General features: G+C 39.5%; 1 protein-coding gene across 4 annotated transcripts in view; it reads right to left on the reverse strand.

The window, feature by feature from the left end:
* Window positions 1-213: 213 nt before the first annotated feature.
* OTUD4 (OTU deubiquitinase 4) overlaps window positions 214-14605 on the reverse strand; it is a 31976-nt gene continuing 17584 nt past the window's right edge. Inside the window, exons 12-23 of one of the 4 annotated variants that reach the window (XM_065634725.1) lie at window positions 14357-14457; window positions 12898-13022; window positions 12603-12783; window positions 11224-11389; window positions 9975-10095; window positions 7975-8030; window positions 7332-7415; window positions 6549-6687; window positions 5408-5487; window positions 5218-5332; window positions 4428-4468; window positions 215-3029 (exon numbers count right to left, since the gene is read on the reverse strand). In XM_065634725.1, the coding sequence (XP_065490797.1) occupies window positions 1782-3029; window positions 4428-4468; window positions 5218-5332; window positions 5408-5487; window positions 6549-6687; window positions 7332-7415; window positions 7975-8030; window positions 9975-10095; window positions 11224-11389; window positions 12603-12783; window positions 12898-13022; window positions 14357-14457 (2457 nt within the window). In that variant the 3' untranslated portion in view covers window positions 215-1781. Of the gene's footprint in view, window positions 3030-4427; window positions 4469-5217; window positions 5488-6548; window positions 6688-7256; window positions 7416-7974; window positions 8031-9974; window positions 10096-11223; window positions 11390-12602; window positions 12784-12897; window positions 13023-14356; window positions 14458-14605 lie in introns of all 4 variants that reach the window. The other 3 variants (XM_065634722.1, XM_065634724.1, XM_065634723.1) reach the window with 3 other exon arrangements.

A 14605-nucleotide genomic window follows, 5' to 3' on the forward strand; every position in this document is an offset into this window, starting at 1 on the left:
GCTACAACTGGAGTTATATTTTAGAACTTTCCAGGAAAGATGACAAGAAGCTCCTCTTCAGTCTTGTAAGCAGTAAACAGAGGACTGCAATGGTTTCAAATGTGAAATCCTTCAGTGCTTGCTTAGTTCTCAACCTGAAAAAAAAACCTGAAGATTGCCTCTTTTGAAATCCTGAATGGAAAATTATAAAACAAGAACCCCACAGCACAGTCCCTATTGCTACCATTTTGGACAAGAACTAGAAACGCAGTTTACGTACCTTTTTATTTTGCAGATTGCCTACATATTAACTTCTTGTTTGTAGTTCTGGTGCTGTCTACAAGTGGCTCTGTCAGAACCAAAACCATACATTTAATGCCATTGCAGCAGTTTCAGATATATAAATTAATTTAGAAAGAAAGTGAAAAGACAAACAGTTATTTTAATTACGGTTTTATACATGACATGCATCCGAAAAGAAATTCATCATGTAGCTATCACTCAAGTTTCCTGATCAAGGGTGTACAATCTCAAACATCAACAAAAAGGTACCATCACCTACACTAGTATTTACAGAGATATAAAAATATACACAACAGATAATTTTACAGAGCAACAGAGCTGAGTGAACACTGTGCACACTGCACTCTCTGAGTTCGGACAGCTGAACGTCCAAACTGCAAAGGCAACAGGAACGCTGCAGAGATCATTGCCAGGGTCAGAAGAAACACCATCAGAACTCTGACGCAGTGTAAAAATATAAGGCAGAAGCCACTTTCTTCTGAATTGTAGGGAAGAGCAGAGCATGTGGAGACTCTCCATCTTGCTTTTAAAAGTGGTTCCAGCAAGAAGCTGTACATGCAAAACATAAATTTGCATCAACAGTGCAACAACAAAAGGAATACTGAACAGTAGCTCAATCATACAAACTTAAAAAACCGTAACATGTACTTTATGCTTCTCTCCTCACAAAATAGCTAGGATTTGTCAGTGCATTAGTGTTAAAGTGGCATTAAAAAAATTTCTGCTATTATAACAGATGCAGAATTATTTTGGAAATGCATAGCATCTACATTTTTATTGTCTTTGTAATTATTCAGTTGGCATAGGCACCATTCTAGTCACACCAGCATGAAGAACTCTTGGTGGAAACAGCCATCCTTATCAATTCATACACAGCTGTTCTTGACTGCTTGTCTTGATTTTGATTTCAACAATTAAATGCTTTTTAAAATTCAAAAATATACCCTATGAATATTAAAAGAACTATATACAACATACCTAAGACACAGGGTTAGCTGGCTGCCATACGTGTAACACACTGAAGAGAAACATTCAAGTTTGACAGATTTTTTTTTTTTTTTTTTGAGATGAAAGGCCTTTGGGTTGGAAGCATATCAAAGACAACAGTGCAGTAGGCTGAGAATTCCTTTAGCTCAGTTCAGAACTAAGGCATTGTATGATAAAATATACATTTATATTTGGTGCAATGTTACCATCACATCAAATGCTATATTTGTCACTAGTAAATGTATATACCCATCTTCACAAACTCAAACCCTTGTGGGGAAAAAACCCAAATTATCAAACACTAAACCTATTTTTTTCTTCTAATTTGACATTGAGGAAAAAATGCTAAGCCAAAAAAACTATAATCCCCACAAAAACATGTGGTAGGAGTTCACATCCTCCTAGTCTTTACTCGCCAAAAGTTAAACATATCCTTGAACTTCACTAAAAAGACTTTAAACTGCTACTTCAAATTACGTTTTGCATTTTAAAATGTTCATTATCCAGTCATTCTATGTTTGATGCCCCCTCTGATTATCTCCCAGCGTTGCCCTTCTCCTGTCACTCCTGTACGGCCTCCCTCGGAAGTTCCGCTGACTCTGGTAGCCATCATCTCTGCCTCTGCTGGGTGGTCCTTTCCAGGCTTCCTCATTTCTCTGGAACTGGTATCCTCCCCTGCTAGAATAACCCCACTCCAGTCTGGGCCTTCTCCCTCCTCCGTAAGTCTGGTTATAAAACTGCTTGGACCTCCCGCTTCTTAGCATATCGGAAACTTCGCTCTCGTCTTCGGAGCTCTCTTCCCTCGCTCTCTGTGCCCGGCTTTCTGTCTGGAGATTACCAGTGCCCTTGGAATCTCTAACCTTATCAGGCTTCTCCCTACGACCGGGAATAGTATTTTTCAGTTCATTTTGTGGTGGTTCTGCCAACGGCGGGGGAGCGTTGGGCACCACCGTCTGCCTTTCAGTCCCCTGTATTTGCAGAGAACGATTTTGCTGCCCAGCTGTTTTTTGCTTAGCAGGAGAGGCCGAAGGACAAGTTTGCTCCAACTGAGGTGCCCTCGCTGAAGTTTCTTTTGGGACACAGCCGTCACAGCTTGCACCAGCCACGGGGAATGCCACGGCATTCGAGCCACTGCTGCTGGTGCTCTTCTGAAGCTGTTCCGCACAGTTTACAACAGGAACCGGAGGGCCGCATTCCTTAGCCACATACATGTTTGCAGATGTGCCAGCTGTTGCCTCCTTGTCCTCAGGTGACAGGACAATGTTAGGTCTTGCCACTGAATTTTCAATGAAACCCTGCACTGGGTAGCCATACCAAAAGTGAGGAAAGAAAGGAGGTGCTATTGGAACAGCTCCTAGGAAGTGATTGTGTCCAAAGGCTGGTTGTGGGAACATATTTTTCCCTCTCAGAGACTCCTCATAATTCGCATGAAGAGCTTGCACTGGATTCTCTGATTCCACACAGACCTGTCCTTGACTTTCTGACACCTGAGCTGTCGGTAGAATCAGAGGAGGCAGCGATGGCGACCGACTATCAACCTGTGGAATTTGACCATTGGGTCTGGCCTCGCTCGGAACAGGAAAGTGCCTGGTTGTTCGTGCAGTTTCATTTTCGTTCTGAGCTGGTGGAGCCTCCTGGAACCAGGGGTTGTGCGGATACACGGGGAGGGACACATTTGGGTACATTCTACAAGCAGCTAAATAAGCCTGGTGCAGGGGGTACAAGTAAGAATGGGGTGCCCACATGGGACAGCTGTATGCCTGCAAGACAGGGGAAAAAATAAAAAGGGCATTTGGTCTTTTGAATTTTCAGACATAGGAGCACACAGTTAATTTACCATTTTGAAACAGTAAATTACAGGAAGTTAAGGCAGTGTTATTTACAGTGACTGCCCTTAGAACCGAAACAATAAAAAGTCCTACCTATTTTCACTTTAAAAAAAAAGAAAAAGACTACTATTTACCAAGCATACATATTTCAGGCCATACAGAACAACCAAGGCAGTAGACAGGGTAATGCAGAAAGCAGTTCCCAGGTCTCCCACACTATTTGGTCACCAGCTGAGCAGCACAACCACCAGAACATGGGACTCTGACCAGCAGATGGTGCTGAAGCACCAAAATCACAGCCTACATCCTAAATAACAAAGTACTAGTAGGAAAGTCCCATACATACATAGGTTTATGCAAGAAATGCTGTTTAAATATATTGCAGCAGCACTTGCTAATGACTTCTGGATTTTCTATTAAGCAAAGAGTCTTTTATTGGGTAAACAGTTACCCAATCTAAATTTACTTTGTAAGTTGTGCTGAGCATTCCCTCTTTCCATGTACAAACACCAAAGGAAAGTCATTACTTATGGCCAAAGTTATGTGGAATAAGCCTGAAAGCTCTCAGCACCTTTTCCAAGGTAGTTTGCCGGACAAAAGGACTACTAGAAGGTAGGAACATTTTTATGTGCAAAAGGGAGAAACTAAGCAAACAACTAGTTCTACAGATTGGACTAGATGATCTTTTGAGGTCTCTTCCAATCCTTAACATTCTGTAATTCTGTGATTCTTACCAAGAAATGGAAAATTTTGCCTCTTTGGATAAGTCTCTTCCCCAACCACTTACACAGATTCGCATCACACAAACATCAACCGCTACTATAATTACTTAGAAGGTCAAAAGTAAAATACTGTTGTCCTTAACCTGAGCAGAAAGGACAGAGTCGCAGGTTACTTAAGGGAATGTCCAGAGAGAAAGACATGCTAGGTATTTATATTGCAACAGCCTTGCCAGTAACAGAGACATGATCAAAGCTGGGGGGCTTTTTCTCTGTTACTATAGACCACTTCTGAAAGAACGCGTCTCCAAACTCACAGTGATTTACCTGTGAATTTGTAAAGCACAATTTCTGTTCACTGCATATAGTCAGAGTTGGAAACCAACAGTTCTCACTATCACAGATGAAATTCATTTCTGTTGACTTGGACTGCAATGTGGACCAGTGTTGGGATCCCAGTTAATAGAAGACAAAATAAGTAAGTATTTCAAGTTTAAAGATGAAATTGAAGTGTACAGCTGCAGCAACCAAACTTCTGCGCGCTAAGTACTACCAAATACAAGCAAACTTTATAACAAACAGAAAAACGTAAGTAAGTTTGAAGAGTTACCTTCACACCAAGATTGAAGAAAAATCTGAGAATATTCTTATCTAGGAAAAAAAACACAGAAAAATATCTATGAAGACCTAAAATATTACACTGCGTCTGATCCAAAAGTTAGTCCCTGCAGTAGTTTCAGTAGAGAAACACAAGTTATTAAGCTGTTGCCTGCATATCTTCAATTCATTTGCTTGGAGTTGAGGGGGGGGCTGTGTTGTGTTGTTTGGGGGGTTTTTTGTGGGTGTTTTTTTGTTTTCAGAGTAAGATATCTAAAACACAACAGCAGTTTAAATTTCAGTTTTAACAGTTTGTGGAACTGAATTTCTAGTTTTTAACGAAAGAATTCAGCAAACCAACAATGTGCAGTTAGACATGACAGGTTCTTTATGAGCATATTCCACATTTGTAGTGTGCCAAGCTATATTTTCCCAGACCAGTACGGAAATATTCAACAACTTTCAAAGTTTTTTGACTGTAAGAGAAAACCTGTTACTGAAAGATGAAGCAGTTCTCCACAGCAAATCCTTTACAGCTGCAAAACCTCACATTGTGGTGGGTCACACTAAGAACCACAAAATGATTATATCAGATTTCCAGGCGTAACCATTTAAAATAATCACACTGTTAGCAACGCACACTAAAGCATTACGATTCTATTCAATATTCCTCCCTTACCTTAAATCATGGAAAGACAACAATTAGATCTTTTGCTGCGGACTAACAACAGGACCAAAGGAGAAGAAAAGAAAACCCACTAGGAAAAATGGTATAAAATCCAGACCTTCTTCTAGCTTCTCACCTTTAGGCAAGTCTTCCCCAGTATTGCACAGGGAGTAAGAGGGTGCAACAGCTCTTTCTCCCTTTTCACTGAAAGGGAATCCAGGGTATAGCGGATCCTGATAAGGATTCAGAGTCTGAGGCAAAGGCAGTAAGGGCTGGTTAACAGCTTGTATCGACACAGGAACTCCAGCAACTGAAGCAGATGTTACCTGAGCCTGTGATACAACAGAGTCAGGTCCTGTTGCTGGGGCTGGCATCAATGAAGAAGCAGGTATTTGGGCTGGAATACCTAAGGGGAAAAAAAACCCCACATATTATCGCTCAACTATATACAATCACAAAAGAAAATGACAGGGGGAAAGTAAGTTTCAAAAGAGAAGAAAAAAAATGTTACTCAGGAAGACATAGGAGGAAATTCTTGAGACTTGTGAAGTTACAAACAAAAGAAGATTTGGCTAAACGCAGGGAATAGTTTTCAGAAAGAGTGAAACAGTTAAACTTTCCAGGAATAGCTAAATCCTTTCCACATTTATTTTTAAAATTTTCAATACCAGAAAGCAATAGGAAGCAGGAAAAAAAAGGGGGAGGAGAGAACAAACTTAAGACAAATCTCTCCAGTTCTCATTCTAACTAGTCATTTACAGTCAACTTTCAATCTGAGCTCAGATTATCTGGGCTATGTATCTTCTGTCACAGATGCAGTCAAGTATGACAGGATTATTACCATAACTAAAGTATCATGTGAACATAGTACGCTGACTTGAAAGCTAGCTCTTGTACAAAAAAACCCCAAAACAGTGGGATAAAATACAGCACCTGATCTAATGAGCAATATGGAACATAAGTTAATACCATGTAACGGAAGACAGGTACAGTGCAGAAAAACCATTACACTGGTTTTGCAGCTCAGGTCCAAACGGATCTCAATAATTCCAGACATACCAGACCCAAGCTGAGTCTTTGGTGAATCAATGAGCTTATTACATGGGACACAGAGCACAAACACATATCAAGCTTCAATATGCTGGCAATGTGTTTTACCTTAAGCAGATATTCAGAAATAACCCCCTCAAAACTCAAAGCTCTCCCTCTCAGGAGAACAACAGAGAGTTGAGTACACACCCCTCTTCCACCTCCTGGCAGGGAGTAAAGAAAACTGAACGTATGAGCAAAGATCTTCTAGAACTCTCACTAGCTTTCAGCAGTGAGAAACTACATTCCTATAAATTACTGCCTTAGGAATGTGAAGTTACATGAAACTGTGTCTCCTGGAGGCATCTTCAGTTTGGCAAGACTGTTAAAGTATTTTGCAGGGTTACTAGTTTGATTTGCATTAATATTTCTTCAAACCTGCTGGTCCATAGGTTGTTGGCTCGCTTGGCCAAGCTGGCACAATGGCTGGTACAGAAGGCACTGTTGGAGATAAATGCACCTCAGAAAAGACTGGTGAAGGTGTTGGAGTTATGCTTGGTAAGCATTCTGTCAGGTTCTGTAAAAACAAAGAGATCACGTAAAATTATTCTACATCACCACTGTCAGTGACCCCTAACATGTTTGATTTCTGCCAAAGTGGGCCTGAATGACTCAGTACTGTCCAGACTACCATCGCAGCAAAATAGCAACTAGTAAGACATCAGGCTGTGTACGTAAGTGAAGTCTGAGATATATCACATCACTGGGTGAAGAACTCTGCACTGAGCTCTACCCAGAATGTGCCTGTACCCCAAACAGCCATCAGTGTTACAACCACCTCCACAAGCATCAAATTTAGTTTCTCCCACCCAAAAGAAAAGCCACCCTCACAAATGACTACAAATAACCTCAGAGAAGCCTGAAAAAGCAAAGGTAAAGAATTTAAAGTTAAAAGCATGGTTACCTTAGAAGTAAGATATGAAATAACACCTCCCTCAAAAGAGAAAACATATACATTTCTATCAAGGGTTGTCCTTTTACATTCTTTATTTTGGACATAACAGATTCTTAACTATAAGTACGAAATTCTACCATTATCACCATTGAAATGACTATATAATTTAAAGCCAGTACTATAATACATACGTGGCTGTGAAGAAGCTCCCCTTTGTCTGAAATCTCCTGACTGGAAAGCTTTGAAATCAAACAAACATTTCTTACTTGCTCAGCAAGAACTGGAGAATCTGTTTTCACTTGTTCCAAAGGAGATGAAGCTTTTGGATAACTCTCATCTTGACTATTCTTCTAAAGCAAAGTCAGAAACAACAGACACAGCTAGGCTAGTAGTGTGATTTACTTTTCAAAGAGGCATTCACAGATAGTAAACCGCACTACATACAAAGTGGGCTAAGCACCCAACCACTGTTAGACTAGTGTAACATTTTGCTCATTGAAAGAACAGCAATCGTTAAGAGGCAATGAGAGGCCACAAATCTTCACTGAACTTCAGAGATCACTGTCTGTTAGCACAGTCACTATTAGCAAACAGCAAATCTGTGGTCCCATTATAATTAAAGTACAGACTGTACTAAGCAATTACAAATTCAGATTCGTAAGTGCTCTTGACAGCTCAGATTTGAGAACTCAGGTTGCAGAGAAAGACTATAAAAGTATGGGTTACAGGAGCTCAGGAAAGCTGACAGCAATACAAGCCTCCAATCTTAGAAGTATTCCACTAAAAGCTGTAAAGCAGCAGTAGCAATAATCACAGCTCTAAAAGCAGCTATTGCTCTGCTAACCATGTATCAGAGAAGCAATAACATTTAAAAAAAAAAAATAAAATTGGTCTTTTCTTTAAAATTACCTCAGATGAATTTGGCTCAAGCTTCTGACTTGAGTGGATCTGCCTGGAATTTGACTCTGTAACACCAAGACATAACATAGTAAATGAACTCTTATACCATTTATAGCTATCGCAATTTAAGCCAGTTAAATCTTCAAAACAAAACCTACCTCAGCACATACTACTACACAAAACTTTTTTTTTTTAATCAAAGATCAAAGCATCCTAAAATAAGCAGTTGTTAGGGCAGTAACAGAGCAGCTACTTCAACCTGGGTTTTCAAAGCTCTACAAGAGTTCTTCACTCATGTTTGTTAACAGTTCTGGGAATGCTTGAGGGAAGCAGGAAAGAAATGTAGTTGTCTCTTTAAACACATAAATCCCCCCCTAGTGAAAAAGAAATAAGCTTGTACTTTGATTAAAGTGAAAATGTTTTGATCTGCATTTCCACATACAAGTGTTAAGATAACAGAAGCGTAAGTCTCATTTACTTTTGACTGAGTAAAAGACGGATCAGTTTAGGAGGTTTCGATGGTTCGAAAGATCTGGAAAGTTTTCAGACTGATGCAGAAAGTTTAACTTCTCAAGCACCAGCAAACACTTGGCAAGGAAAGAGGGTATTGAAAAAACAGTCACGACATAAACTTCATAGGATAAGATCCATGTAAGTTCTTCACATTCAATTTATGTTTGAATCTGGTTATCACTGCTTATCAAATTCATGCACATAAGTTTAACAGTAGCCACTAAATACACATGTACTTTTAAAAAGCTTAGGATATGCACCATCACAACTAGACAGTAATGTAAATTGAAACTATTGATTATAAGAATTACTGCCAATTCCTCAAGCACCAATAGGAATCTCAAAATACTCAGAAGGAAGCACGGCTATTCTCAGAGGATTTTTAACCTAGTTTCAGAAGTGGCAACACAATCCAGAGCGTCACCAAAACATAGAGGAAGCTGTATGTGCCATGCACTTGAGCAAAATCTATCATGACACTGTACTAAAGAGCTTTCTCTTCATGAATATTCCTTTTGCCATTGCTGATGAAACAAGTTTTCAAATGAAACAAGTTTTCAGATGTTTGGGGAACGAAAAATAGGTAACATCAGTCCTTCTGAGACCATTCAAGAAGGCATTACATGTTGTAAGAGGGACCAAGGAGGACAAATACCACAAAGACACAACAGCAATGCCTCTGATGTTGCCAGAGATAAGGGAACAAAAAAAAAAAAAATTTAAAAAAAAAAATCAAGAGAGGAAACAGCTTTCCAAGAGGAGGCTAAAGAGTCTGAATTTTCTTTAGTCAAAAAAAAAAAAAAGCCAGAAACTAAGACCGGACAGGACAAAAAATAATAATAAAAAGAAAATACTATCAGTTGTATGTCATGAAGATTTCCTAACTACCTCCTGACAGCCACAGCTTTCACTTATTACTGCCATACTCCACTTACTCACAAAAGAGGAAAAGCTTAGAGTCAATGAAGAGAAGCTAAAGAGTGTTATAACAGATTAGGAGGAGGGAAGAAAAAAAAATTTGACCACGTGACAGCTCTTTGTACTGTAAACAGGGAGAGTTTGTCAGCTCTTCTGTACACCATCTTCTCCCCTCTTTATGTACATTGTGTGCTAATTCTGAACCATGCCACACTGAATACTCTTAACTGATTCCAGTAAGCACTTTTAATACTCCTCCCACTGGCACCTTCAGCCACACTCCCTGGAATTTCAACAGGATCTAAATAAGGGTGGCTCTGACAGTCTTTTAATTCCTCTCATTCCTATTTATGACAAAAATCCCAGCAAGAAGCCTGCTCTCTCAGCCACGTTCACAAAGCAGGAAAACATGTACTTTCTTCCCCCACCTTTGCTACCTTGAGTTTAGCACTATTACTTATGATAATTTTCCCCTTGTTGCCTAAACAGATGCCCCATCTTGAACAAATTCTGAGGCTGGTAATAAACACAAGCAAACCAAAACAAACCCGCTGTGATCTAAAAGCATTTATTTTTACCTTTATCCTTCTGCTCTTCCAGCTCTGCTGTCCACTTGCTGTTTCTTCTCTCAGTATTTGAGAACTTTTTATGGTTTAAATTATCCACAGTCTGTGTAGCCGCCTGACAGACTGACTGATTCTAAAGAAGTTTAAAAGAAGCAGAAAAGTGAATATATATAAGAAGTCCGATGACACTTTGTCATCATCTGGTATGATACTATTATGCCTTCACGACATATAATGCTTATCCCCACGGCAAGCAGAAAGGCGGGGTGGGGGAAGCAGTCTTGATCAGTACCATTCAGATTCATCCACTCCTTCATTCACTGCTAAATTTTACAGTGTCCTTTAAAAGCATTCATTTAACTAGTTTGTATGACAAACCCCCCCCCCTGCTTCACTCAGACAGTATGTGCTTTAAAATCACATCCTCCTCCTGCAGGTGAGCAAATACAGCAACTGTTAACCACAGCTCAGAAGTGGAGCGAGCAACCTCTTTCCCTTCAGCTCCAGTCTTAGTCCGCTCTTTGCAGAGCAGAAGACCTGTACATTTCTTCTCGATTACACCAGTATAACTAATTACTGCTCAAGAACTGAAAGATACAGCACAAGAAGTCACTTCCATAAAGCAAGAGATTTAAGGCCCATCTTTCACCTACTCCCTCTTCCTAGCCTGGTTCTCGTTTCTGTTTGCCCTGTGATTTAAATCCAAAAAGCCCCAAGGGTCTCCAGAATAAACCTATGTAGATACCAGCTCTCTCCTCGCAGGATCTGCTCAGTCCCTGGATGTTCTGAGACCTCAATTCACTTTCTTTAAAAATTGTATCGATAGAATAATCTCTCAAAATCGAAAGGCTACATTGTTCCCTCAGACATAGACAAGTCCCCTCCTGTAAGTTTGATCCCACCATACGAGAAAAAGACAACATGCGAGTAACTGTAGGGGAGAGCAAGGCCTTCCAGAGATGGGGGAACATGAAGAAAGAAGCTCACTACTTTGGAAGCTCGTGTCCCTAGCATGTTTACATGCCTAAAGAATTGTGTATAATGGACATCAATTATTCCCAGGGGGAACTACTATGTATGTGCCTTATCTTGAACATACATAGCATTGCTGCTTCACATATTTCTACGTAGAAAGAGAGTGTGAACAAAAGATCCTTCGAGTTGTATTGTAACGCAAGGACAGCAAAGCAACAATTGCTAATTAATGGTTCACGAGCAAGTATGAAAAATGCACTACTGATTACAATGAATAAAAACACACATTGGAAAGAGCAGGAAAAGCTTGTTCATCCCTCTGCTGGATCTCATAAAGTGAACGAGACTCTTCTATAGCCTCTTTCTCCCTGCGTTCCTCAGGAGACAGGCCAAAGTAGTTACAATCTCTGCTGCCATAGTTCAGATCCTCAGTTCTCTCCCGGTCTGGCTTTCTGTAAAGGAAAAAATGAAATAGGATCGCTTTGATAAAGAAATTCAATCATCACCAGTATCAAATCTAATACAAACTCATGGTTCAGAAGGAAGAAAGATTATAAGCATATAGCACTGCTTATGTCATTCCACACATACCAGATCCCTTTCTGCCTATGGCAAGTTACCTATACACATAAAATTTAAGAAGGTGAAATAATGGATTTTGTCCATGATTTATTCAGTTCGACACGACTTTGAAAGACTTTATAATAAATGGTAATTTTAAAATCATAGTTTAAAAAACCAAATTCCTACATCAAATGATCTAATCCATTTGTGTGCCAACTGAGAACTGACCACCGTCCTATCTATGAAGATGCAAGAGAAAGTTGAGGATTTCTCTAAATACAACAACAAAAAGGAAAACATATTATAATTTCCTATTTCTGAAGCATCACTACACAAAATTAACATCACTGTTTGAGCTTTATGAATTACTTAACTAAACTTTTCAGGATACTCATGTATTTAGGTTAAAGGGGAAAGAAAAAGGCCCTTAAAATGTTGCATTTAGCAGTCTCCAAAGACACTCTGGCCCAATTTATTCCACGAGGAGTTACAATAGAGAAGATTGACAGAATAGACCATGAAGAGTTTGGGTCTGTATCCAAGTACAGAATAGTCTTTTAGATAGAACAGAAGAAGAGTGGCAATGGTGAAAACAGAAACTCTGCTGCAGCAGCACAATGAATCAAGAAATCACTAACAAATAATTCAGGCAAAATGCTGTTCTCATACTCCAAGTGATCAGCCATAACGTGAAGCAGCCCTCTAAGACAGGCTTTGCAGAAACTGAGGGAAGATCTTAGCCACGCCCAAGAAGCACTACTGGAAATACTACTTCAGCCCCAACCAGAAAAAAAAAAAAAAATACAACGCCTGCTTTCTAAGCAGAAACTGCAGTTTGTGCAGAGTGCTTCCAGGGAAGGTGCTGCCATGCAAGAAAAAAAGTGGGAGCTCATGATGGCAGCAACTTTGAAAAAGGTTTTAAAACAAACTTACTTATTTTTTTTCCTGTGCTTGTGTGTATTTTTACAGACTTGGAACCCTTCTTAAGAATCCAATGGCAACACATTTCAAAAGAGCATGCTGGAAGCATCTGAAGCAGGCATGCGGGCTCCAAGAAGCTCAGCTAGAGTTCAAGATAAGGAAGATGTTTTACCACTTTACCTTACAGTCTGGGAAGGATTCCTGCCTGGAGCTTTTTGCTCAGTTGAGGTCTGATGAGGTTGGGGTCCAGAACATAAGAGCTGATGCTGCCTGGTTCCCACAGTATGCTGAAGTCGAGGAGGTAGTGCTGACTGGGGTTTTATTGATTTGCTCTGATTCTTTGGCCCTCTGCAATCAGCATCTGTGATAAAGACGCGAAAACAGATTTTTTTTTTTTAAATTATTTTCTAAGCTCTTTGGGACAAAACATCTGACAATAAAAGATTCTGCCGCACAAAGACAGGTACAATCCTACCAGGCTGAGCATTCTGCCCCCATGTTGGGAAATACTTTTTTATCTTCTTTCCTGGCACAGTGTTCCAGCCCTCCATAGGAGAGGCCTGTGGAAGAGGTTTAAGGCTCTTCAGTGAGACAGCATGCCTACAAAACAAGGAATGACGGAGGGAAAAATATCTTAAAAACCAGACTGGGGCTTGCATTAAGTAATACCACATTACTAAGACTGATGCATCTTTCCATTTTTGAGAACATTGCATTCAAAGACCTTTGTTCTTTATGATTACACTCAAGCAGTGCGTAGAAGAACAAACCTTTTTTTTACAACAAAACAAAACTCTCTGTGATAAATCGATGCAAATTCAGCCAGTTAAAAATGATCAGCCATTTCTGAAGCATTATAATGTCTTCAGGGCAGAGATAAAAGGAGAGTGATCACAAAAAGCAATATACTCAACAGGTAAGTTTATGACAAACACTACAATAGATGTCAAGATGGAAAAACACTATATCCCAGAAGAATTACTGCATCTTAATTGAGGATGCTGTAGGATGTTCAAGCACCTGTTCACATTATTTGAAAGACAACATTAAAATCTAAAATAAACAGTTCAAATCAGGTTAAATCTCAGTTTTCAAAGGGAACAAGCTGCAGGGCAATATTGAGATCTTGCCTTCCCCACCACCACCACCACCCCGCCAGAAGAAGGCTGCATTACATTAATGGGCATCTTTCTTCTTCCTTCATTTACCTTGACTGGAAGTGTTTCCTTTTCCCAAACTGCACTCAACTGTGGGATTTTTTTACCCCAGAAGAGTTACAGAACTTACAGCAGAGCTGAAGATGATGTCTCAAAAAAACCCAACTCAAAACAAAACCCACACAGAAAAAAACCACACACACACCACCACTACCCACACATACAAGAAGTATCCATCCCCCCAAAAACAAACAACAGCCAACCAACAACACTCCGAAAAACCTGCAACCCCCAACGATAATTTTAAACAGCTAGTTTTTTTTAAACAGCGTGCACAGAGACAGAGCAAAGATGACACTGATCTAAACAGCAACTTCGCGCTCTGAGTCTAATCAGCAGAGCTACTCAACCAGAGAAGCCAGGTGCTTTGATGGGCCTTTTAGTATGAAAATCTTGTCACAAATCTAGCGTCTAATTATTAAGCACAAGAAGCGACACTTATTTGGGATGGTGTCAATTTGTTTAGGATTGAATCTTGTGCAGAAAAAAAAAATTTCTGATACCAATGTACTGCTATACTCTGCAATTAATATCCATATTATAATATATAGCGCAAGAAAAAAAAGTCTGAAGTGACAATTAATGCAGAACCCCTTTTTCCTTTTTATTATGTTGGTTTTATAACAATTTTCTAGAAATTATCTCTGAATTCAAGTAATGCTGCCACTACCAAGGTTCAGGTTGGCACTCTTTTCCAAAAGAGGCTGAAACACTTACTTTGCTCCAAGCTCTTCTACAAATACAACAACTGGCCCATTCTCTGAACAAACTTCTTGAATATGGGCATTATAAAATTTTCCATTATGGTCTAAGCGCACCTAAGGGGAAAAAAAAAAAAAAAAAAGAAGAAGAAAAAAGGTGCATTAGCTTCAAAGTAGACAATGAGAGGACGTAACTCTTTAAAATTATCAGCAATGTTAAAAATAGAACTTTTAATCTAGGCAACAGAAGACCTGAGAAATCAAC

Source organism: Caloenas nicobarica, chromosome 4 (assembly GCF_036013445.1).
Source record: "Caloenas nicobarica isolate bCalNic1 chromosome 4, bCalNic1.hap1, whole genome shotgun sequence".
Taxonomy (NCBI): Eukaryota; Metazoa; Chordata; class Aves; order Columbiformes; family Columbidae; genus Caloenas; species Caloenas nicobarica.